At 43.4% G+C, this 24,449-nt stretch overlaps 1 protein-coding gene across 13 annotated transcripts in view; it reads left to right on the top strand.

Moving 5' to 3' along the window:
• The window catches only part of TTBK1 (tau tubulin kinase 1), a 119,921-nt gene that overhangs the window by 71,580 nt on the left and 23,892 nt on the right, over window positions 1–24,449 (top strand). For 12 of the 13 annotated variants that reach the window (XM_087774940.1, XM_087774941.1, XM_087774936.1 and 9 more), the window contains 4 exons: window positions 2,346–2,500; window positions 3,486–3,705; window positions 7,357–7,532; window positions 10,290–10,848. In XM_087774940.1, coding sequence (XP_087631066.1) covers window positions 2,346–2,500; window positions 3,486–3,705; window positions 7,357–7,532; window positions 10,290–10,848 — 1,110 coding nt within the window. Of the gene's footprint in view, window positions 1–2,345; window positions 2,501–3,485; window positions 3,706–7,356; window positions 7,533–10,289; window positions 10,849–19,241; window positions 19,497–24,449 lie in introns of all 13 variants that reach the window. The other variant, XM_087774945.1, reaches the window with a different exon arrangement.

The raw sequence follows: 24,449 nt of genomic DNA, 5'->3' as shown, positions 1-24,449 counted from the left end.
AGAGGTCTGTAAAATCCCGAATGGCCTGCAAAGTCAAATGCAAGCATTGCAGAAAAAGTTATACCAGAAAGTAACAAAAGTTGTTTTGACCGAGTGGGTCCTTGACAGCGTGAAGGAATGCTAAGAATAAGACAGCTGAACTTCTAATTTTAGCATGCGGTTTCTTACCTCAGACTGCTTCAGTATCAAAGGAATGGAAGGTGGCAGAAGCAGTACCAATTTTTAAATGGCTTCAGAAGATACCAGTCCCTGACACTGACATGTACGTCACAAAGAATCAAAAACTGTGATAAAGACTGGGATTAGTGGACAGATGGGTAAGGATGATCTAATGCGCAGAAGTCAGTATGGCTTTTATAAGGGCATCTGTCTACAAATGTGTGGAGTTCTTGGAAGGAGTCTTTGAGGATGTGGGGATATTAATTTCTAAAAGACATTTGACAGTAATTCTTGCCAAAGTAGCAGTCAGAAAGCAAATATAATCCTAAGAATAATTAGAGTAGAATTAGAGGGTAAACAGAAAATACCCTTATACTACCATGTAAATCTGTGTGAAGCATACTCTTAAATACTGTGTGTAGTTCCATTCCTGCATCTCAAAAAGAGTATCTTGAAATCAGAGAAGTTGTAGGGAAGGGGAACAAGGAGGCTAGAGACAGATTCACTTCCAGATACAGAAAGACTAATTAGACTAGGACGGTACACTGAAAAAAGGAGAGGACTGACATGTACATGACATCTTTAAAATCAAAGGCAGAATGGCAAGAAGTGAATGGAGAATGATTGTTTTCAGCTTCTTCTGATATGAAAATGAGGAGCTGCCAAATGAAATTAGCAGGTAGCAGGTTTGAATGAGCAAAGAAGATAGTTCACGTAATTGGTGCATTCTTTGCCATAAGATAGGTGTAGTCCAAAAGCTTATGTATTCAATAAGTAATTAGGCAAATTCATGAGAAGAGATCCGTCTAAGGTTACTAAATACCAGAAATGCATTTACTAAAAGCAAGACGGTGACCCTTTAGTTACTCACATTCAGTTTTGTGCAAGAAATCCCCTGCCAACAGCAGCAGCACAACTCCTGTTTCCATCAGAGGTGAAAGGGGGAATCACGACACGAGGCTAACAAGCAGAAACACAATCCTATCATATTAAACTTTCATAACAGTAAAATTCCTTTCAAATCAAAGAAGCTGCTACCACTGCCATGTCATGGAGAGGTCTTACATGTTTCTTGGTCTGACCAACAGTCAACTCTGGGAATTCTTTTAAGCAAACATAGTTCCACTGCAGGAGTGGAGCACCTGATTCTAGGTCACAAAAAAAAGGAAAAAGATGGCTCAACTAAAAGCTGCAAATAGGCATTTTACTACAGTTTGGTGGAAGGTAGTAGGAAATGGCAGGCTGTCCTGGCCTTCTGATCATGCTGATAAATAGAACTGGAATATAAATGCAAACAAATAGGGGGTTTGTTCATGGTAATTTTTATTCATAACTTAGTGCTAATTCTGTGCCATAAGCCAAATGTATTTGTCACCATATTCTTCCTCTGTATAGACTTTAGGCTGAATCCTCTCAGTTCTGCATTGTTTAGCTGAATAATTTTATTAGAAACGCAGGACCTCACATGCAGCTGTGTTGGCCTATAGCATCCAGTTGCCCTTCGACAGCAGAACATCAGGTTTCCCCGGGTAACGCACTGATTCATGAAGCACTTTTGCAAGTAATTTCATTCTTTCCTAAAGAATATCTGTTCTTAGAAAGCAACAAGCATAAACCGTGTCAGCGTGAGCATTTGTACCTGCCATCTTATAAAGAAAATTGTATCATCCGTTTTACAGTTCTATTTTCTTCTGCAGCCAAATGTGGCAGGCCACATTGTGCATAAGCATATCATATGGCTCCTGACCAAGCTGTATTTGAGCCAGACACTGCAATGAGTCTGCATCCTAGGACTGTGTTCTCCTGTTGTGTTTACGTCTTCTGGCAGCCCTTGAACTCTACGTATCAAATGTATTATTCTGCATATGTCTAATCTACAGGAAAGCTGAGCTGAAGTTAAGGCTTTAGAGTTAGAGTAACAAGCCAACTGCAAGATTTCATCAAATCAGTGTCGAAATGTTGCATGAACTTCTTTTGTAGATTTAAAGAAATTTCAGTTACCAAGCCAAAATCAGCCTGAGAAACAACTGATCTGATTTTATGACATTTGCTTTCATTTCTTGGTACCTTTCATAGGCAAGATGGAGATAATAAGCTGCACTTGGTCCTCATGCTCATACTTCAGATTTTTTGTGAGAGCCACCCTCAGCTACTCAACATAAATTGTTTTTGTAAATTTATTCCAGCTAATCATGTCCGTTTTCGAGAACAGCATGAAAGAAAGAGGCATCACTGAAAATGAAGCCTTTGACTGGGAGAAGGCTGGTACAGATATCTTGTTGTCCACTAGCACCTCTACTCCACCGCAGCAAAACACCAGGCAAACGGCAGCCATGTTTGGGTGAGTATTGCAGTTGTGCCAGTCAGACTATGGACATCCTCAATAACAAGCTCAGTAACAAGTTCATTTTTGAAAGATTTCAAGGCCATTATGATCCTGGGAAGTTCGAGCTGCGTGGCAGCCACCACTTGATTTGACTTTATATTAAGATATGTCTAAGGTGATGGAACCCAGTTTCAGACCCTTGCTGTCCTGAAAACACATTTTCTACTGGGGATGAGTGTGTGGGTTGCAGTCACATTAAGGGATGTCTGGAGACCTTTGGCCAGGATTGATGGAGCCCATATGCTTGTATATTTTGCATATTATCTGGCACACGTGGCTGGAGCTTCTGTGAGAGCACCTACTGCAAGGCAGTTGTTACCTTGCTGTGGGGTGGGTTTGTGATTGATAGTGAGCTGAACACAGCAGAGAGCATGTATTGGTCATGACTCGAACACAGCTCCTTGACCTTTACAGGGTATTTCATGTGCTGGTGCAAAGGTACACAGAGCTTGGTGCTCAGAGATGGAAATGAGTCCAAAGAAAAGTTGATAAGGCTTAGTTCACGGGTCTGTCTCAGTGCTTTTGAGGGGGCTGACGTTAAGGGATAACAATAATTCTTAGTAATATTATAGAAGATAAAAGCTTAATATTATAGAAGATAAAAGTTATAAGGCCTATTAAGCCTCATTTGCTCATGCAAAGAGGGGAAGTTTCTTCTAAGCTAAACATTGTGTAATGGGCACTTCTGAAGAAGTTTGCAGCCAGCATATCAAGGGTCCCAAAATGTTTTCACTGATCCATCCCACTGTCTTTGTGACTATATGTTAGGTGGAATCCTCCTGTTCTGTTTCAGGTTGTCATATCTGGGATAATGCTGGACTGCCTGTTTTTTCAACCTGGTAACACCCTAAAAGCTGCTAAGGAATTTCTGTGGGGCAGTGTGATGGGCCTTCTTCTTTAAGTACTAATAATTTTACCTTTCTTCTTGTCTCTTCTATAGGGTGGTTAATGTCACTCCAGTACCTGGGGACTTGCTTCGTGAGAATACTGAGGATGTCCTACAGGGTGAACATCTGAGTGATCAAGAGAATGCTCCTCCCATCCTGTCAGGCCGGCCAGCGGAAGGTCTTGGTCAGGCTCCAAACACGGCTTTCAATGAGGCTGAAGTTTGGGAAGAGACAGATGTGAATCGCAACAAACTCAGGATCAGCATCAGCAAAGTAAAGAACATTTATTTACCTCCTGTGGCTGTTGGATTTAGGGCAATGGATTCATAGGCTGCTAGAAGCCGCTGCGATCCACTGATGTAGCATCCTACATAGTGCAGCCCAAAAAGCACTGTGGAGTTTCCCTGTGGAAATGGGAAATTACAAACAATTTTTTCACAGAGTAAAAGCTATTGGGATTAATTTGGATCTTTATGCAAATGACATTTTGGGGGCCAATAATGCTAGAGTGAATCTTTCCTACAATCATTATATCATTATCTAGGATCTTGATACTTCAAGCAATGAAATTCTAGTCCTTGCATAGCTGATACAATATCAGAAATGTCCCAGGTTTGGAAATTATAAACCAAAGTTTTATTGTATCCTAACCTTTTGGGTAAATAAATTTCATCAGAGACATCTTCATAAGCCATATTTTTCTACATCTTGAATCATCACTAATTTTTCTCTTCCAATTTTTTAACTTTCCTTTCTAAGGGTAGCACAATCTGTAAAGAGCATCTAATGATGGTTTCACCGCTGTGAAGACTGAGAGAAGCTATCACTTTACTATTCTCATATTTCTGCATTCCAAGATCCTATTAGACTTTTTAGCTTCCATAAAGTGTATACTTCAGTTGGTTTTCCTTATAATCCATAAGCTGTTTATCAGTCCTTTCTTGTAAATGTTACCTAATTTCTTGGAGGCATCCCCATTGAATAATGATTCCATAGTCATTGTTAAATATGAGAATCTACCAGTTTATTTATTAGATTAACTTACATATTGTAAGTAAATTAGTATTTGTTGCGTTGAACTCAATTCTTATTTAAAAATCAGAATGTCACATGGCATGACATCAGATACATACAGAATCTGTTAGCAGAGAAACCTTCATCAAACAGACTTAAAATATTATCAGGGCATATCAGATTCACTTCACACACCTGTCTTTAATGGACATTTGTGGACTAGCATGTTAAATCTGCCAGTCTTCTGGGTCTGAGCAGAATTCACTTCAGTCTCTACTGGCACAAAGTTAGTCCTTCTTTCAGCCCTGTAGATATCTCCACTATACTTAGTTTTATTAGAAAACATTATTCATGGACAAGAAATAATCTCATCTAACTTGCTTATAATTCTCCAGTGCAAATAATTTGGGTCACTGTGTTATCTGTATGGAACATTACCAGCGGCACTCCCCAATACTGAGAATTATAAACCAAGTTCAGATCGCTTCTTCATCTCTCAGTGGTAAACTGTGTGCATTCCCAGAAGTTCTCATTTGAAGGCACGTGAAATAAGAAAACCCTGGTAGAGCGGGACAGTTCTGTTTCCACAACATACAAAAAAAAAAGTATTACAGAAAAATCCTGGTAACTCCTATGTGTTTTTTCTGTTCCTTTGACCCACAGGTGCCTTGATGCTCTTCAGTCAGACTGAGATGTGCACAAGGGAGTCCTAAATGTCCTTTCTGCATGCTAGTTGTACATCATGTCTTAGGTACCCAGTGCTGTCATTCACAAATCCTGTCATAACGGCAGCTAGAGGCAGGAGAGGTTTCTACAAGATCCACAGCATGACCAGGTGACTCTCCTGCCAAGGGACATGCTATTTCTTGTCAGTTTACTGGCAAAGGAGCTTAGGGAGTTAGTCAGCGTGGCAACGCGCACTTCAGTTCTGACAAGCTCTGTAGCTACACGGCGGTCTATGAAATAGAGCCCAGGGCATCATGCTCTCCAAAGCTAAAGAAGTCTGTCCTTTCTCTCTGTGAGGGTTGTTATCTTTAGTCTGACTCTTGGCTGTCCTTTCACTCTGCTAGGCTTATTATCTTTAGTCTAACTGTTCTCTGAGAGAGAATCGGTTTTTATTTAAGTCACAGTCACCACATGGAGAAGATTTGATATGTAAGGGCACAGCTTCACCTCTGCTTGTAATCTCAGGCATCCCTTGTGTCTTTCAGAACTGCAAGGGCAGCCGGTGTGTAAAACGCCCTTCTGCTACTCACAGCTTCACCATCCTTCATCTTCCAGTCCTGTAGCACTAGAAGTAACTCTGGCTCTCTGTCTTGCGCTTTGTATTTAGGTGATGAGTAGGTCTTGCCGTATTTTTTCTCCCCAATACCTTTCTAAGGTCATCCTTATTTCTCTGTTCACACAGTTCAGATGTCCTTCTGTCCCACTTCTCCCATTTCTGTGCTAAGGACAGTTTCCTTGCTTACTGTCACTGACCTTTCTAATCTTCCTTCTGGTTCTCCTTCCTCCACTGGATCAAAGTTCTCATTCTGTGTTTTTTCAGAAGCCTCTTCCTTTTCTCCCACACCCTCCCCCAGTTCTCTGCTCTTGGATCTTACCAAGTTGCCTGTTACCCTACAGTTACATCAGCACTTTGCTCCTTTCACAAACACATTTGACCTTCCTTTGTCACTAACCTTCTCCTGGCCTGAATGGATTACAGATTAAATCATTATCATCTATTCTGCTTTTCCTGTAATGCCTGAAAGTTCTCCTCCACTCTCCCTAGCTGCAAAGGCTCCTTAGTTATGCATTCCAAACCCAGCCTGGATGGTTTAGATCACTTTTATAGACACTGACTGACTTGCCATATATACAGTACACGCACAAAGGCAACTGGCTTGATCAGCAGCATTTTACTAAGAAGCCTGCTTACATTCAGAGCCTCTGGCATTAATAGAGGACAAGTGAATGTAGAGCATGCTGCAGAGAAGGGTAAGCACTCCCCAGAGTAGGAACTTGCACTGGCCCCTCAATGCACAGCCCCACACAGAGGCAGTGTGTAGCAGCTGATGTTGTGAGGCTGGCAATGCAACAGGGTTGAACGCGAATCCTAGACTGCTGCTGTAGCCCTCAGACCATTCTGCCTCTATGCTTTTGCCTCAGCAGGTCTTCTCTTCCAAGGGGAAGCAGCACAGTGGAAGGCAGAAGGCAGCTGTGTTTGCTCCTTTGTCTGCTGCTAAATTAAAAAAAAAAAAAATCAAATTCACTAAGGCCATAGGAAAACAGAAAGTATGTACTGGGAGAGTATGAACACTCAATGCTCACAAGTGTCCACGAGCATGTTTGGGTCTCTGCATGACCTTGGGTCTGTGGAAAGCTCTTACAGATGTTGTGGTTGAGTATCTGTCCTGGAGGGCTTTGTTTAGAGGACCAAGATTTAAAAAACAAAACAAAACAAAAACAAGCAAAAAAAACCCCAAACCATGCTGGGAATTAGGAGATGGCTTGGTCACATCAAGTTCATCAGAAGGAAAAGTATGTGCGTTGCAATATAATGCATGGACCCTGCATAGACGAATATTGAAAAACAAGGGCTCTTAGACATCTTGGATAAGCAGTTAGGGTTTGTGTTTGCAGTAGGTTAGCCTGTGATAACTCCTTTGGATCAACTATTCAGGGTAATTGAAATGCAAAGGCCACCGTGTAAAGATGTTTAAATATTTTAATTTATTTAAAATCCATACCTTGTTTTAATACTAGATAATTGCCAGGGCATATGGGCCCTTGCATTCCTTCAAACATTGCTTGTGTAGATTGTGAAAATGCAGCTGAAACTCTGTCCTGGAAGAAAGCACAGAACAGTGAAGGATGGGAAATCAATGTCTTTGGTCAGATTTTGAGGTTCTCTGTGTTTACCCCTTACAGACTCAGTGCATGGTGGAAGAGGAGCAGAGAAATGGTGTCTGCCCCAGTTCCCCTGTCCGAGTGCCTCCGGAGTCCCCTACCGCACAAGTGCGCTCCCTAAGATACCGCCGTGTGAACAGCCCTGAGTCAGAACGCCTCTCCACTGCTGATGGCAAAGCAGATCTACATGAAAGAAGGTTTGCTAACCCTCTGTAGCCTCCTACTGCTTTTAGCAGTGTCTTGAGGATTGACTGTTGAGACCAGCTTAATCATTATATCAGCAGGCACTGGAAGTTCATTTCTGGGTGGAGGTGTTCATGGGCTTTATGATCTTTCTGACGAGACACTCATGTATGTTAATAAGGAGAGTTAGTGGGAATGATTCTCATCCTGTCCCTGGATGGGAAGAACTCCACAGGTGGAAGCAGGGACATTTGTCAGAGGGAAGGCAAAGCATCAGATCAGAGATAATGTAAACAGTGACAAAGCTTTTGGCTGGCCTGAGATGGGAGGGAAGAACGGATCTTGTTAGGATACATACAGGGGTGCGTGTATTCTGGGAGCTAGTTGGCAGATCCTGATCTGGTGGGTTTCATTATTTCATTATTTTTCATTAATAGTAATAATAGTATTCATTTCTCAGCATATAGCATTGCATTTGTTTGCATGCGAAAAGTACACATTACGCCCTGATTTTGAGGGTAATAGGAATACATTGTCTCAGATCTACAGCAAAGAAATAAACAAAAACCCAAGAATAATAAAAATAATTAAAAGAAGCTTTTTAAAGTATTCTGTGCTGGAGAACACATGTTACAAGACATAAGCCCTTGGTGCTGGTTACCCCCTTCACATCCTTTGTTACTCTGTCTTCCTCTTCCCATTGAAAGTCAGGGCATGGACTGTGGTTGCAGGACGTACTGGTGAAATTTCCCCTCTAAAAGAGGTAGGGGAGAGACAGGCCTTCTTCTCAGATAAAATCTGACAGACTTCAGCTAAGAGGAACAGTCACAAGGAGACGGCAGCTGGAAATGAAGGAGGATCAAAAAGAACTAGAGAGAGGATAAGCCCCTAGCACTACCCCCGTTTGTTAGGTACTGTTTTATTCTGGGTGGCTGAGGGAAGCTGCAATGCTTCTCTGTAATTCAGGAAAGATTGTTTGTGTTGCTTTTAATACTTTAGGGTTTGAATAAGAAATCTTGGGTCTCACTATCTCTTCTTTTTCTTGCTTAGAAGAAAGGCTCTTCAAAATAGGAAGGGAAAAAAGTCATTTATAACAGTCAGCAACACTAGTCCTGTATATTCACTGACTGCTTTTAAATCCTTCTTTTATTTCTCCTACTCTTCCTTGTCTACTCAGCATCATGCTAACTTAATATAGAAAATGTGTATTATCCAAAGTGCCTCCCTTTCTCTTGCCTTCTTCCCTCAGCTCCTGTTTTTAAAATCAAGATCTTTTTTCATCTTCCAAGTAGCCTGCACCAAGCATGGTGCAAATACAATCCCACTCTGCCACGCAGTCTTCTCTTTATTCTATTTTTGTCTTTTTACAACACAGACCTGACTCCCAGCACTGGGAAATTCTTCTGGCTTTCCGGAGTAAATTCTTCCACTCCAGGAGTGTCTCTGCTGCTGGGGAATGGATGAAGACATTGGCTAAATCCAGAGTTTCTTTTATTTTTTAGCAACAGCTCTTTAAAATCCAGTTGTTCTTCACACACACAGTATAGGACATTTTTCATTCTTACTTTGCATACTTAGTGTTCCCTATTCACAATAATATATTTTGAAGACTTTAACAAATACAGCCTTGCTTCTTTCAGATCCATCAGATGGCTTTTGCTGAGATCCTTGGTTTTGCTCACAACTTTCTCTGCCTCAACCTTTGGTTCACCTCCTTCTCTAATTCCCCTTTCTTCATCAAAAATTTTTCATTTTTGCTTGTAATTCTTTCCATCTCATCTCCGACCTGCCACTGTAGTTAAAGATACCCGGTTTTGCTTAGCAGCCCTCACCCAATGGTCAGTCACTTCTCTGTTTCCCCTCATGCTTTCTCATACATGAAAGGCTTTTCCCAGAAGAGTCTGCAAGGCTCCTGTATGGTCCTTGTTGAAATCCTTTTGTAAAACACACTGCAGCTGTCTTTTCTGGGCAGCAGACACTCTGGCTTTGTGCAGCAAGCTGCCAGCCTCTGTGATAGACAGAGAAGCAAAGCAAGCAGCAGGTGCAGGCCAAATGAGAAGCATGGATCATAACACTGTGGAGCAGAAAGACAGAAGTGCCACTGGCTTTTCCAGCTGAGACGCTGCCAGGGCCATTTGGGGCACAGGGAGCTTCCAGGGCCTCTTTGAAAGGTATTTCTGCATGGCTGCAGAAGCTGCTGCTATTTAGACTGTGAGCCACTGAACATTGTACTACCCTTTGTAAAAAGATACTTGCCATATTTCCTTCCTGCTCCTCCAAATTATTTGGGGGGCATCTATGCACAATGGGATCAAAGATTCTTGCTGTCTTCGAAGAACTCATGTGGCTGCCTTAGAGGCCTCAGTGGCCACCATAGAGATAGCACAGTGCAGCTGAAGAGGTTATAAGAGCCCAGGAGAGACACTGTTAAGTCAGACAGTAGATTTAGGGGTGTTTTGGGGTTTTCTTCCCACAAACAAGTACAACTTACCAAAGGGGAAAGAGTATATTGGTGGTGTTGGGGGAAACTAGTTATCATCCTGTCATCTACAAGGAAGAGAGATGCTGAATTGGCTGTCATACTGAAGCACTTTAGAGAGAACATCTTTATGCTGTTGTAGGTTCTAAAGATACGTTTTTGCTTAAGCCTGTCTTTCTGACACGTACCAAGAAATGAGTGAGGACTATACAGGTCTTCTCTCAACTGTTATGATTCCTAACTTTAACCACAAACATGGTGTATTTTTAATGGCTTCATGTTCTGTCTTTAGATCTCGAATGGATTTACCTGGCTCTCCATCACGGCTTGTATGCTCCTCCCAGCCAGCCCAGATGCTGTCCATTGATACTGGCCAGGCTGACCGGCAGGCAAGTGGTAGGATGGATGTGTCTGCTTCAGTGGAACATGAAGCCCTCAGCAATGCTTTCCGCTCAGTGCCACTCGCAGAGGAGGAGGACTTTGATAGCAAGGAGTGGGTTATCATTGATAAGGAGACAGAGCTGAAGGACTTTCACCCAGGTGCTGAGCCAAGCACCTCTGGAACGACGGACGAGGAGCCTGAGGAACTAAGACCTATTGAAGAGGGTGAGGAGAGAAGGCGCTTGGGTGCAGATGCTGCAGTCAGGCCGAAGACGCATGATGGGCGAAGTCGGGGTATGCAGCCTGTGACTGAGGAGGACAGTTCCCACAGACATGAAGGACCTTCTCAAACAGTATCTGACAGTAAACACGAACAGCAGACAGGAAGTCCAGCCCACTCCCCCCTACATTCAGCACCAGCTATCCGACAAAGGAGACGAGAATCTGAACCTACTGGTCCTCAGAGACAGGTAAGATCCCTGGGTCTGTATCTTGTTGCCTAGCATAGCACCATCTTAGGAGACCTCAGCTGTGCTGGAGAAGTCTGTGATTCCAAGCGTGGATGCTGTTGTGAAACTCTTTCTGACAGTGCTTGCAAATGTTGTGAACACCTTAGAAGTGCTCCCTATAGCTAGTAACGTTGTCCCCTACCAAGGGCACACTGTTATCAAGATCTTTCAGCGGTTTTGTCACAGGAACAAGAGGAGAGCACAGTTGTGGTTGTGGGTATCTTTAATCACTTCTCTTATTGCTCTCCCATGGTGTTTTGGTAATAACTGCTTAGTTATATGGAGGTGTTGCCAGCAAATCTTCTCCACATAGTTTCTCAGCAGCAACAGCAGTGTATGACAAGAGAATGCCCTCTAATCTAATCACACATCAGCACTGGGCAGGCCTGCAGCAATGCAAATCATAAAATAACTCCCTGAAATTAAACTTTCTTCTAAATACCTCATAAAAAGCTCAGAGTAACCAGCACATGCATCCCATCACCCTTACTTCAGTGACTGGCATTGTTGTTACCAGGTATTTACTCACAGAAGTGTTCTTTACTTACTGTGTTTTTTCCAGATAGTTGTAGAGGGCTTTTTTCTTTTGGTTTTGCTTTTTTTGTGGTCCTCTGAAGACATAAAGAAGCTCAGTTTTTAGTGGGAGCTAATTTATTACATTACCTGGAGAAACATGATATACTGTTAGGCTCAGAGTTCTTCTGTCATATCTAATCTTCATTTCTCAGACACTCAGAAGGCTGTCCCAGAGCGTTCACTGCAAGAGACAATAAAATTGGTTCTCCTGAGGGCTTTTTGTATTTGTGTGTTAATGAAGATCTCTCATGCACATGGGGTCAGGCGAGTCTTGGGTCATGTACACAGTGATACCCTCCCATGGCAGGCATTCGTGCAGTCTGCTTGTTCCCCTCTGGAAGATGGTAACTCCATCTCCCATTCCCTCTTGAGCTTATTCTCTAAGGGAGCGTTTGCTGGACTGCGGCATGTTAAAAGAACATCCCTCCATTCAGGCCTTGCCCAGATTCTTCTCTTCTCTGGATCCCGGAGAGGTACAAGAAAAAAAGGACTGTTAGTTTTGGCAGCAAAACATGAATGATACAAGAAACTATATAAAAAGAATCAAACCAAATCCTTGCCTGCCAGGCAGGGTGTTCCTTGCTGAGGTTGTATGAGGCTGCAGCATTTACAGGAGAGATAGAAATACTGACAGCAAGCATTAGTGGGACTAAGCTGGTGAGCGTGGAATAGTAGCAGTACATGCTTCTCATGGAGACTGCGTCCAGTTGCAAGGCTCCTAGGTGGAGGTGTTTGCTGTATAAAGCCAATATGTTGAGTGCCCCAGATATCTAGAGATTGCATAGGCAAGATCAACAGAGTTAGAATGGTCTATGTCTGAATTTGCTCTGTCTGTACTTACTATTATTAGGCTTGTCAGTGCAAGATGTGCAAGATATTCAAGATGCGATGAACGTGGCAAGAGCCAGCTGGTATGAACCAGCTGTAAGAATCAGCAGGGACACTTCACTGACATATTTAGTGTAGCTAAAGAAGGCTGGAGGTGCCTTCTTGGCCATAGCACGTAATACTGCTATGTGAAATGACTGGAGGAGTTGGGTATGGTGCAGTATGAAGGCTGCTTATCACTGCACAGTGATACTTCAAAAGCAGTCAAAAAAGGTAAATTAATGGGATTGTGGGTGATCACTGCTAATATATTAGACAGCCTTGGTTCTCCAGCAGACTGTGTATTTTTTGCTCCTATGTTCTGAAATACCCTCTAGTTACTCCTGGGACTAGCTTTGTACATACAGACCAACACTGGACTTCTTTGGCTGGCTGGGATTTAGTTCTGCTTCCTTTCATGTCTGGATCCTTCAGTTGCCTCTATATACACGGCTTTGCAGTGACATTCATATTTTTCCATTTGCTGTCACAAAATCAACTGTTAACTCTCAAAGGAAAAATGACTTGGTGCCTAAAGGAAAGCAGAAGCCTGTTCTCCTTAGGTACAGCAGAGACGGAGGGACAGTTGGTTGGGACGATAAGAAGTTGACCAAGGACTAATGAAAATACTGAAGGCCTCACTAGCAATGACAGATGTTTCCTGTAGCTCAGGCTTGGGCTTCCTCTGGGTTTGACTGAAACTGTGATTAGATTGTGTGTGTGTGTGTGAGTAAATCTTCCTTATCTTTGAATATGAACTGAGCCTTTAAGATAGGTTAAAATGTCACTGAATGCAGAACTGCCATGACTATGTCATAGGCCTTGTTGTACCAATTTGGGACATCATTCTGGTCTCCCGAAAACCGGTGATCATCCACTGGTGTCGGTAGGGTACTAACTGAGAGCAAGTGGGTAATCCCTGCTCTAATGCTTTCTTCTGTTCCTTCGTTCTCTGGCTCCAGTATATAAGCCATTACTTGTTACTGGGAAAAAGACAGTGACCTCTAGATTATTGTAGAATCACGGCATGGTTGAGGTTGGAAGGGACCTCTGGAGATCATCTAGTCCCACCCTCTGCTCCAAGATGGATCAACTACAGCAGGTTGCTCAGGATGGTGTCCAATCAGAATATCTCTGAGGATGGAGATTCCACAGCCTCTCCGGGCAACCCGTTGCAGTGTTCAATCACCCTTATGGTAAAAAAACTTTTTCATATGTTTAAATGGAATTTCCTGTATTTCAACTTCTGCCCGTTTCTTCTTATCCTTTCACTGGGCACCACTAAGAAGAGTCTGGATCCATCTTCTTTTTCCCATCAGGTATTTATAAATGCTGATAAGACCCCCCCTGAGCCTTCTCTTCTCCAGACTAAACAGTCCCAGCTCTCTCAGCCTTTCCTCAAATGAGAGGTGCTCCGGTCCCTTCATCATCTTTGTGACCCTTTGCTGGACTATCTCCAGTATGTCCATGTCTCTCTTGTACTGGGCAGCCCAGAACTGGACCACGGCACTCCAGATGTGGCCTCACCAGTGCTGAGGAGAGGGGAAAGATCACCTCCCTCAGCCTGCTGGCAACACTCCTCCTAATGCAGTCCAGGATGCTGTTGGCCCTTTTTGCCCCAAAGGCACCTTGCTGGCTTGTGTTCAGCTTAGTGTCCACCAGGAACTCCAGGTACTTCTCTGTCAAACTGCTCTCCAGACAGTTGGCCCCCAGCATGTACTGTTCCTCCCCAGGTGCAGGACTTACTTTGCACTTCCCTTTGTTGAACTTCATGAAATTCCTTTTTGCCCATTTCACCAGACTATCCAGGCACCTGTCAATATCAGCACAACCCTCTGGTGTGTCAGCCACTCCTCCCAGCTTTGTATCATCTGCGAACCTGCTGAGGGTATGCTCTGTCCCATCATCCAGGTCATTAATGAAGTTGTTAAACAGTAGTGGCCCAAGTATCAACCCCTGGCTACACCACTAGTGACTGGCCTCCAGCTGGACTTTGTTTCCCTAAGCACAATGCTTTGAGCCCAGCAGCTCAGCCAGTTTTCGGTCCAACTTACTGTCTACTTATCTAGCCCATATTTCATCATTTTGTCTATGAGGATGCTATGATAGACAGTGTCAAAAACCTTACTAAAGTAGAGGTAAAGAACCTCCCACCCAGTCATCTTATCACAGAAAGCTATATCAGGTTCATCAGACATGATTTCCCCATCATATATCCATGCTGACTGCTCTCAGTCACCTTCTTCTCCTTCATATGTTTGGAAATGGTCACTTTCTTCTCCTTCCTATGTTTAGAAATGGCTTCCAGGAAGATTTGCTCCATGCCCTTTCCAGGCTGACCAGCCTGTACTTCCCTGAGTTATCCTCATTTAGAGCTCAGATGTTTGTTCAAATGTATGAATCTTTTGGAAGAAAGACACTGTAGTGCAAGCATGAGGGATGATGGTGTCCTCATGAAACTGTGTGGGTGTAAGAGGGAGCACAGTATGAACAGATGCTGCTGTGGGGAACGTCAAGTACAGAGGAGACCCTGAATAGCCTGGGGGAATTTCTGACCCAAATATTCTCACATATTAGATATCTTCCAGTTTCCGCTGACAAGAAGACAGCTGCAGTGGAGTGTAGACCTCATGGGAAGCCCTGGTATAAAGGGGGAACAGGTCCGTTATGAAACTATGTCCTGTTGAAGCCGTTCTGTCTGTGCACCGCTCAGTGCAGCACTGAGCACCCAGCAAGCTGTTTAACAGAGCTCTTAGGGTTTACTTTAACGTATGCATTTCAGGAATGTACTAATAAATCTCTGCTTATTTTTATGCACTAATGTGCAGATAAAGCTATACAAATACCGAAAAATGAGTGGGGAAAAAAAATTGAACCACACTCGTGTTTACATACTAATCCCAACATAGGATTGCTCTTACTTAGAAATCATTTATATCCACACCTAGCAATACAATTTAAAAAATCTGTCAAGTTCTTAAATATGCTGAGTAAATTCACTGACCCTTGACAGAGATGGCAACCTACTGCTGCCTTCTGCGTTGGAAAGAAATACAAATGTTCATACATTTATGAGTTCTAGCAATTACTTCTGACTGTAGGTCTGTGCTCATAGGTATTTCTAGACTCTGAATCTCCCTTGCTGCTAGTGCAATCGGCATTGTACAAAACGTTTTGAGACTTGCCTGCCTAAAACATGCCTATTCAAATGATATCGCATCTAAAAAACACAAGAAAAGTGAAGCAATAGCGGGAGATCATATTAACTCTTCCTTACCTATTCTTGGATATATTCTGTAGAGTTCAGAGAGCATTTTGCTCACACTGTGTCTTACAGTCCTATCCCCTAGAGCCAAGAGTTCAACTTTTAGAAAAGGTCCCAGTGTGAAGAAGCACTGGTGTATTTCCTCACCAACTTACCTGTGTAGTTAGAATCACTCTTAAAAAAATCTTCCTTGGTGCTATATTAAGCCTCTTTTCTCCCACAGCTAGCCTTCCACTGCCAAGAGAATGCCGCAAATGGACTTATTTAAAGTTGTCTATGTCTTGACCCTGAGAGGGCAGCAGCTGTGGAGCTTATAAGCCCTTCTCAGCCATACCCCACCATTGGCATCTTTGCTGAGAGATCACGCAAGGATGCTCAGCGTGAGGACCTGTGTTGGTAATACCGTGGGTAAGACAGGAGGCAGTCAGAAGCACATCGCACAGGCTGCCTGGGCCAGCTTCACCTGGGAGTCCAACTTTACCTATAATCACTGGTTTTCTTCTGTAAAAAAACTGTGCTGAGACCCTCACTGAGCCAAGAAAATATTCTCTGTTCCGGTGCTGAGCCCACAGGTGCCCCCATGCTCCTGAACTTCATCATTGCCGCATCTGAGGGCTGCCATAGTTGTGACATTGCCTGATGATACCCTTGGAAGCAGCACAGCTGGTCAGGGGACAACCACTTCAGCGACTCCAGTAGGCTGTTCTCTTCCTCCACTGATTTGAGTTGGTGATGACTATTCCTTGGAAAGGGACACAGAGACACAGGAGAGGGCTGCCTCGTCACAAGGACAGGGCTCTAGCGTTTTGGGTGATCTGTACTGCCTTTCTGGTTCATGTGGTGTAGAGCCCTGGGTTGCCCCGTGTCTGTTACCTGGAGGAACTGTTTGATTTGCACTGAGGACTGAAAGCTAAGCAGGGCTTTCTCCGGGTTATATTTTGGGTCTGGTGGCCTCTGTGGCCCCAGACCCTGGAGCAGTGATGAGGGAAATCCTTGTCACTCCCAGAGTGCGTATAGACAGCAGGAGGAGAGGACAGAAACTGCAACTTCACTGGCTCTGAGGCAGAAAGAAGAAAAGCTGGGCTGAAATAATCAAGCAATGGGTAGAAGCAAAAAACAGCAGGCTCTCAGGTTTATAACCCTGGGCAGAAGATGTGGGGAAGAAGGTGGCAGGAAAAATGAGATATGAAAAGGTGCTATGTGTCTTGGTTTCCTCTCCCTTCTACAGCATCGTCTGTGGGCTGCTCTGAGGGGACCTGAGGGACCATTTCACCATTTCCCAGTGGTGAGAAATGGGCATTTGCAGAAGAGGGGCAGGCTCTCATTGCCCCTCACTCAGTGTAATTCCCATTGAGCTGCGCTTGGTGCCTGTTGCAGATGATGCAATCATTTGACATTTAGCTCCTCCAGCTTCCCTCTACATGAGAAGAGCATGTCAGCTGATGGAGAAGGATGTATGTAGAGTTGGCCTCTGTCCCTTACGCTCTTTAGATTCAGGGTCCCTGTCCATCCATGTGTTAGGAATAAAGGATCAGCAAATGGGTGATACTATAAGAGAAGTAATGCTCGCATATGTTCATTATATATATACAGACATGTCATAACAATCAAAACCTTAATCTCAGTAGAAATTCCTAATTACGTTTTACATCTTTAAAATATATTGAGCTCTATCAACATCACATTTTTCAGGGACTTCACATGAGAGGTGTCATACTGCTCCTGTCCAAACAGAGCAGAATAAGCCTGATGGAAGGTGGTTCAGCCTGATTGCTGCCAAGGGCAAAGGGATAAAAGGGGGCAGCACCTCCAGCATTGACTGTGTAATTTAAGCATTAGAGCATCACTGAAGAAAAGTGGCGTGTCTGTAACCTCAGCTTCAGCCAGGAGGCAGCAATACCTAAGTGTGCTTGCTGGTGGGGTGTTGCAATTTGCCCCTTCATGGCCTGGGCAAGGTCCTTGGTCCTGTGCTGTAAAGGAGGTCCAGCTGGGTAGTTGGAGTGATCTTTTTTGATCTGAGAAGTCTTTACCATGTTGGGATGATATATACATTGGAAATCATACAATATGCTGAGCCCAAACATGGAGCAAAAAGTAATGATGAGAATTCCAGTATACTTAGTTGTGCAGCCTACAAACAGTACATCCAGGTCTGAATTTCTACACCATCTACACAAAGAAGAGATGGTTGTCTTTATGAGAGATTAGAGCTGCTGTCTAGAATTTCTTTGTCTCTCTCAAATACTCTGTATGACAGCATTACATTATTATTATCTGAGAGTCTGATCTATGCAGTGACATGCAGTACATTTAGGACTGTGAATAATTGCTTTTCACATTTAATGCCCACCACAAACTGAGTAGTTCTCAGATGCTTATGAAGATACCTGCCTCAAAGCACTGCAAAGATATTGAAGGTGACAGGAAAGAGATGAGACTGGATGAAGTTCAGCTCTTTTTCTCATATCATTTGCAAGGGCAACATCTCTAGTAAGGTAAGGAGAGCAGTGCTGGCTTGAGAAAATACAATATTGCCTTTTTATATTTCCCAATTACATTTTGAAACCTGCAGAGGCTTCCTGAAAAGAAATGCAGCGCAAGGAAGGGAACGGATTTGAAAGGAAAAATATAACTCCAGGAAAAATGGCCTGCTTTTGGAAATTAAGGTTGCTGATCCCTGTGAAAGCACTAGTTTCATAGCAGAGGTAGAAAGGGGAGGAAGGGCCTAGCATTTTCAGGGTGAAGAATCTGAAGTCATTCCCGTAATGCCTCTCTCTTCCATTCAGTGCATAAAGGGAAGGTAGGGACTGCGATCTCATCCTGGCACAAGCTGTCCTCTGTGAGTATACTTTCCTCCCTCTCCTGGCCATCCCAGGATCACAGAAGCAGAGAAGGGACCTAAGAGTGCATCTTCTCCTCATGTCCTCCCGTGGCTCTGTGTTTTGAATTTCTCACTGAAAGAGGAATTATACTCTGCCAGCCTTTCCAGCTGCTGCCTGTCCTCCGCTTACCAAAACTGGAAGCATTAACGCTCCCCCTGCAGGTACTCAATATAAAAGTGTATCAGGAGGCCAGCAGTCTAAGTGTGAGAAAAGGAAGGTCTACTAACAGCCCCCAAAGTTCCCTTTGCAAATCCCTGGAGTGAGTTTTAATGAGACTCATTGAAAGAGCCCCTGAGAACCTCTCACTTTTAAATACATATAATCATTTTAGCACCAGGTATTTCACCTTTTCTCATACACATGGTTTCCAAGTGTGTTCAGAGTTTGCCTGTTACCTATATGCAAGATGTATGAATAGCCTGATGACATGTCAAGATGAGTGATGCCAGAGGATCAGAGAGGTGAGGCGTGTGGCCTGAAGAGCCAGAGGAGGGGACAGACATAGCAGAGCCTGACACTGCTGGTGTCGCTCATGTCCGCGTGTGGCTGGGGAGAGCATGGCAGGCCCCCTGTAATGGCAGGCTCCCGTGGTGCCCGTAGGATCCCCGGGAATTTATAGACACAGAGCAGTAAGTAAGCCCCACGTAGAGCAAAAGCATTTTTCATCCGCCAGCGAAGATGTCTGCAGCATGCGCATCACAAACCAGGGGCGAGTCAAGTCTTTGCCTGACACCTTTTCCTCCACTCTTCTTGGTCTTTTTCAGTTGGAGGAGGACAGGCCTTCTCAGCACTCCCTCCCGAGGTACAGCCCCCTGAGAAGACTGGCGTCCTCCGTTTTCTCCTCCTCAACCCTGGAGACAGAACACTACCCTCACGTTGGTGGCACTTTCATACAGCGCAGCCGTTCAGCGGAGAGCAGTCCCGTGCGCATGCCCCACCGCAGGCACATGCCCCTCACGGCAGGAAACCACAGACTCATGCCTTCCGTCCTCCGCATTTCCAGGTCCCAGCTCCAGCAGGTGTGGGCCCGCTTCACACACAAAACATAGCCTGTTCAGGGAAGCAGCAGCCTCCATAATGCAATAATAGATCCCACCTGCCCACAATGTGTCACCACTTAATGCAATATTGAATCCCAAACAACACTGGCCTAAGGTACTGTAACTTCCAAAGCCCCTGCAACCAGACCCCACAGAGACTGAAAACATCTGCCTTTCTAAACCTCCCAGCAACCTGGGCGAGGGGCAGCAGCATGGCCGAAGATGAGAACGCAGATGGTGAACGTGTGATGTGTGAAAGAGGTGGATGCCAGGGCTCATCTCAGAGACTCGCTCGCGCGTCCTGCAGCCTTGGGGTAGGAAGTGCAGGGCTGCCTCACTGAACACGTGCAATCAAGCCACAAACATTGTCAAATTATGACTGGAGTGGAGAGACCATGGAGGTATCAGCAAGCGTTACCTTCCCCAGGCAAATCGGTTCAAGCATCTTTGTTGGTATCTTACACTGGGCCAGATCTGTAGGCGGTTTTACTCCATCTAGATATAGGCAGACTCCCACTGGAAGCTCACCTGAGGCAGGACCTCAGGATTTGTCCCTCTTGTGGAGTTACGATCATGTATCTCTTTGTTGCTTTGGCTTTGGAAATCCCTTTGCTTTTGTTGCGGTTTGGTTTCCATACAGTGACCACATATTTCTGTCTCTCTGGCTTTGCCTCTGTTACGTGACAGTGGACCTGTTTGTCTGCTCTCCACTCCTAAGCTGCTCTAAATCGACCTGCCTTCCCCCAGAGGCGCTGACTGTCAAAGAGTTGGATAGCAAGGATTTTCTTACTGATCCAGCTGTATATTACGCTTTTTCTAAATTCCAGAAATTTTAAGCACCTGCAGCTTTTCAATGGCAGAGCAGCCCTGCTTCTAGGCCTTGCTTGGAAATGCCTGTGATAACAGATCTCACTTGAGACATAAACTGGCCTCAGCACTTGGTATACAGAGCCCCTGGAACCCTTGTCTAAAACTTACTTGAATCTCAGAGGAAAAGGGAGACCAAAGTTAATTTAAATTGTCATAAGTATCCTTATTTCCCAGGATTGCAGGGATATATTGCCTTTCTCAGTATAGCTGCAGTGTAAAACACCAGGCTGTATGAAGACCTTCTGTAGTTAAGTGAACGTAGTAACTGTCTTCTATCGAAATGAGCCTTTGGTCTGGTCTTCTGGGAGAAGAGGCAGTATGGATGTTAAGGTTAAAGAAGAAGGGGTCATTGCTGGTGCTCAGGGCTTTAGGAAGGTGCGAGTCCAAAGTAAAATACTCTGCAGAAAGTATACAAGTGCAGGATACAGACAAGAAAACATACAGAAAGCTCAGGCAGATGTGAAAATGGCATGGGATAAGTATGGGTGTTGGAAGAAAGTTGTAACATGGAGGTATTACTGCATAGGTAGGGTGTTTCCAGTGGAGTTACAATGAACGCTGCCTTCCAAATACTGATTTCTGTAGGTATATCTGTCCTGCCTGAGGCTCCCTTAATATCAGATTCACCCTTCTATAAGCAACCCCAGACAGCGCAACCCCAGACGGGGTGGGTGGTGCTTTCTGAAGCTCATAGGACCTGGCCCGGTGGATCTGCATACCGCAGGACATGCTCAGGCAGGCTGGGCTTGCACTGCCTCCTACCTGCCCACGGAGCATCCGGTAGGTGCAGTGATGGAGATGGAGGGGGCAACACGCCCTCCTTGAGAAGATTCAGCATAGGCATGACCAGTCTCTTCCCACAGTCATTCTTGAATCAGTGCCATCAATTTCTTTTGATTTGTCCCAAGAACATGAGTGAACAGGACACTACTGCTCAGCCAAAATTTTTATCTGCCATTTGTTGATCGGTTTTATTTTTAAAAAAGACACTGGGCATTGCCAGAAATACTTGAACTGAATTAACAAGTAGCCTAATCCTATTTGGCAGTTCTTCTCTTGTCAAGCACAGAAACCAGAAAGAGCAAGGCTTTGCTTTTCTCAAAGTGACATGAGAAGGGATGATTTCCTTAAGTAGACTCTGCTCTGATGTTATTTTTTCCATGTTCAGCAGAGACTTTAATAGAACAGCAGATTGCAGAGAAAATGGAATTTTTGAAAGAAGTAGATTTAAAATCAGTAGCTCCTAATAATTTTTAGTTCATAGTCTCCAAAACACTGATGTTCACTTTTCAAGGTCAGTTTTAGGAACAAAAATTCCTATTGTTCGATTTTTTAAAAAACAATTTTTAGTTTTGCCAGTGAGAAAAGGGAACAAACAGGATAACTGGGTATTTATAAACTCTAACCTGCTCGTTTCAGACAAAAACAATGACCAGCTGATAAGTAGCTCCATACATAAAATTTAAAGGGCAGTAATCTATCTAATGCTACTCATCATGGTTATATATAGAACTGCTCTTGCCAAGTAAACTTGATACTGTTCTTCTAAGTTCGAAAGTCTGATTGATAAAGATGGTTGATTTATATAGACTTCAGTAAGACTTTCTTCTAGTTAAAATTATTAATAAATTGAAAACCAACTAACAAAACAAAATATGTTTATATGTTGGTATCTCTTACAAGTGGGGATGTTTCTCATTAGGACTCCTCCCGCCCTGAGCTGAGTGCTATTCTATGCCTTTAGTGGCTGTCAAGAAGAAAAAAGAAATCACTGAGGAGAAAGTTTGCAGTGACAGGAAGATGGGTGGCTTGATAAAATAATACTGGCAGGCCAGCTCTGCAGAGAGATCTGGATCACTTGATAAGTTGCTTGCATTCAAGCTAATTATTGCATTCAGCCAGGGACAAGGTCACGTTTCGAGTACGAAGAATATAGGTCACGCGCACAGAGTGGGAGAAACTGTGCCCTGGGAGCTGCCGTCTCCCAAAATGAGGTGGGAGTTAGGGGAAATAATTAGCTGCATGTAAGTTCTCATTATGCTGCTATAGCAAAAAAAAAAAAAAATTTGTCTTTGTTGTATCAGCAGGAAAATGAAGATGTGAGCAGAGGGGAGATCTTTTGTACTGGTGAGATCACTACCATACATCATATCCAAGTCTTGTATGGAAATTTTTTTTAAGAGATTTTCAAAACCTAAAAAAGGAGAAGTGATACAAGAATTGTTTGATTCTGTAAAACCCGCCTTGTAGAATGAGCTTGAAGAAATGCAGTCTGTCATTAAAGACAAAACTAAAAAGTGACATGATTGCTGTTAGGAGTACCTGCCTGAAGAGAGCAAGACGGGTTTTTAATCTGCCAGCGAAAGATATGGGTCTAGGTACTGGAAGATAAAGTAACAAAGGTCAAATTAGAAGCAGGATGCTCATTTTAAAGACATAGGTGGGTGGTAAACCGCTGAAGTACATTTTTAAAAGACACTGAATTCTTTGCTGTTCAGATTCTGTAAGGTGGGATATTGATTTCTAAACCAATCCTGTTAAACCATCAAATTTGGGATCTACACCGGAATAATTGGATGTTGCTGTCGCCTGGGTTTTATGGGAGATTTTATTTTGTGACCAATATGGCTTTTACAATTTAATTCTGAACAAATTAATTGGTGCTAATGGCTGGAATCCTGATGTTACAGTAGTATGCAAAGAATATTAAAAATAGTCAATTTGCAGATTTTTTTAACATCTTCATCTAATGCTGTAATAATTACTATGGAATCCACATATTGTTGAGGAACAGTTGGCAAATTAAAGAAATGTGAAAATAGCTCTCTTTTTATATATATGGAAATGTAATAAATTAATATTAAAACTAGTTCCAGTGCAATTCTAAAAAACCTCTGTAATTACATTTATATTGCATTTATTTATTGTGTTTCATTTACAATGACTGCAATTATAAATGTAAATATGTCCAAGATCAGTTGTCAAAAATAACCCAACTAGAAAGCTCAAAGGAAGTGGCAAGCAGCCATTTCCCACGGAAGGCTGCACTTTTGTGGTCAAGTTAGGGGAACAGAAGTGTCGGTTCTCTAAGAGGCACCCTCCTACCCCCACCCCATCCCATCCAGCCCTTTCAGCCCTTTCCCCTGTGCCAGTGCCGGTGTTCATGCAGCTGCATGGACCTGGATGGGGAGAAGGAAAGTTGTTTTCAGCTTTGGTTCATTTCCCACTTTGGTTCATTGTCCATTTCACAACTGACAGCGCTGGCAAGCCGGGGTCAGCAGGGAAAAAAACAACTGATGGAGGGCTGTTGACACAAAAAGTGATCATGGGGCTATGGGCTGAAAAGTTAGTTGCCCTAGTTATTTTCCTTTTATGTTTGGTAAGGTTCCTTAAATTCTTCAGCTGAGGTAAGTCAGTGTAAATCAATACTAGTGAAATAAAATTCCCTTTCAGCATCAGACTCTTAGGCAACTCATCTTCATCAGAAGGGTCCAAGAACAGGGTTTGCATCCCGAAAGAGATATTCCTGTTTCTACTTCCCATTGTACGTAGCGCTTCTTCTCCTCAGAATCCAGAATGAGGATTGAAATGAGCATTTGCCACTCCTTTACAATACAGAGATCATTAGCATCAGAAGGACAGGTAGCTGTTGCTAGCATCTCATGCTCTACTTCAGTGAGCAAATGCACATCAATTGTATATACATACAAAAGCCATCTTTTTATATCTTGGTCTCTTGGCTCCTTTCACTTTCTTTCTATGCAGAATGGGAGATGTTTCCAATTTATCACTCTCTCCCCAGCCTCCTTCCCACGGAAAGGAGCTAATGAGATGTGATTTCTGTGAAAACGTTACTGTAAATGCTTGGGTTAAGCTAGTGTGAATTGGGTAAATGTAGTTATGCCAGCACACATTCACTTTCGGTGGAGAAGGTTTTGGTGGGAGGGGGCTGGCTGAAAATAAGCTATACGGACAAAGGTGCAATTTTGCAGATGCCAGTGCATCTGCGTTAGGAGTATCCTGTTGATAGACCCATGTTAGCAAAGTCCCTGGTGTGAACCT

Source organism: Nipponia nippon, unplaced genomic scaffold (assembly GCF_047370975.1).
Source record: "Nipponia nippon isolate SJK-2023a ecotype South Korea unplaced genomic scaffold, ASM4737097v1 scaffold_4, whole genome shotgun sequence".
NCBI classification, from domain to species: Eukaryota; Metazoa; Chordata; class Aves; order Pelecaniformes; family Threskiornithidae; genus Nipponia; species Nipponia nippon.
This window is presented reverse-complemented; position numbering and strand designations above follow the sequence as displayed.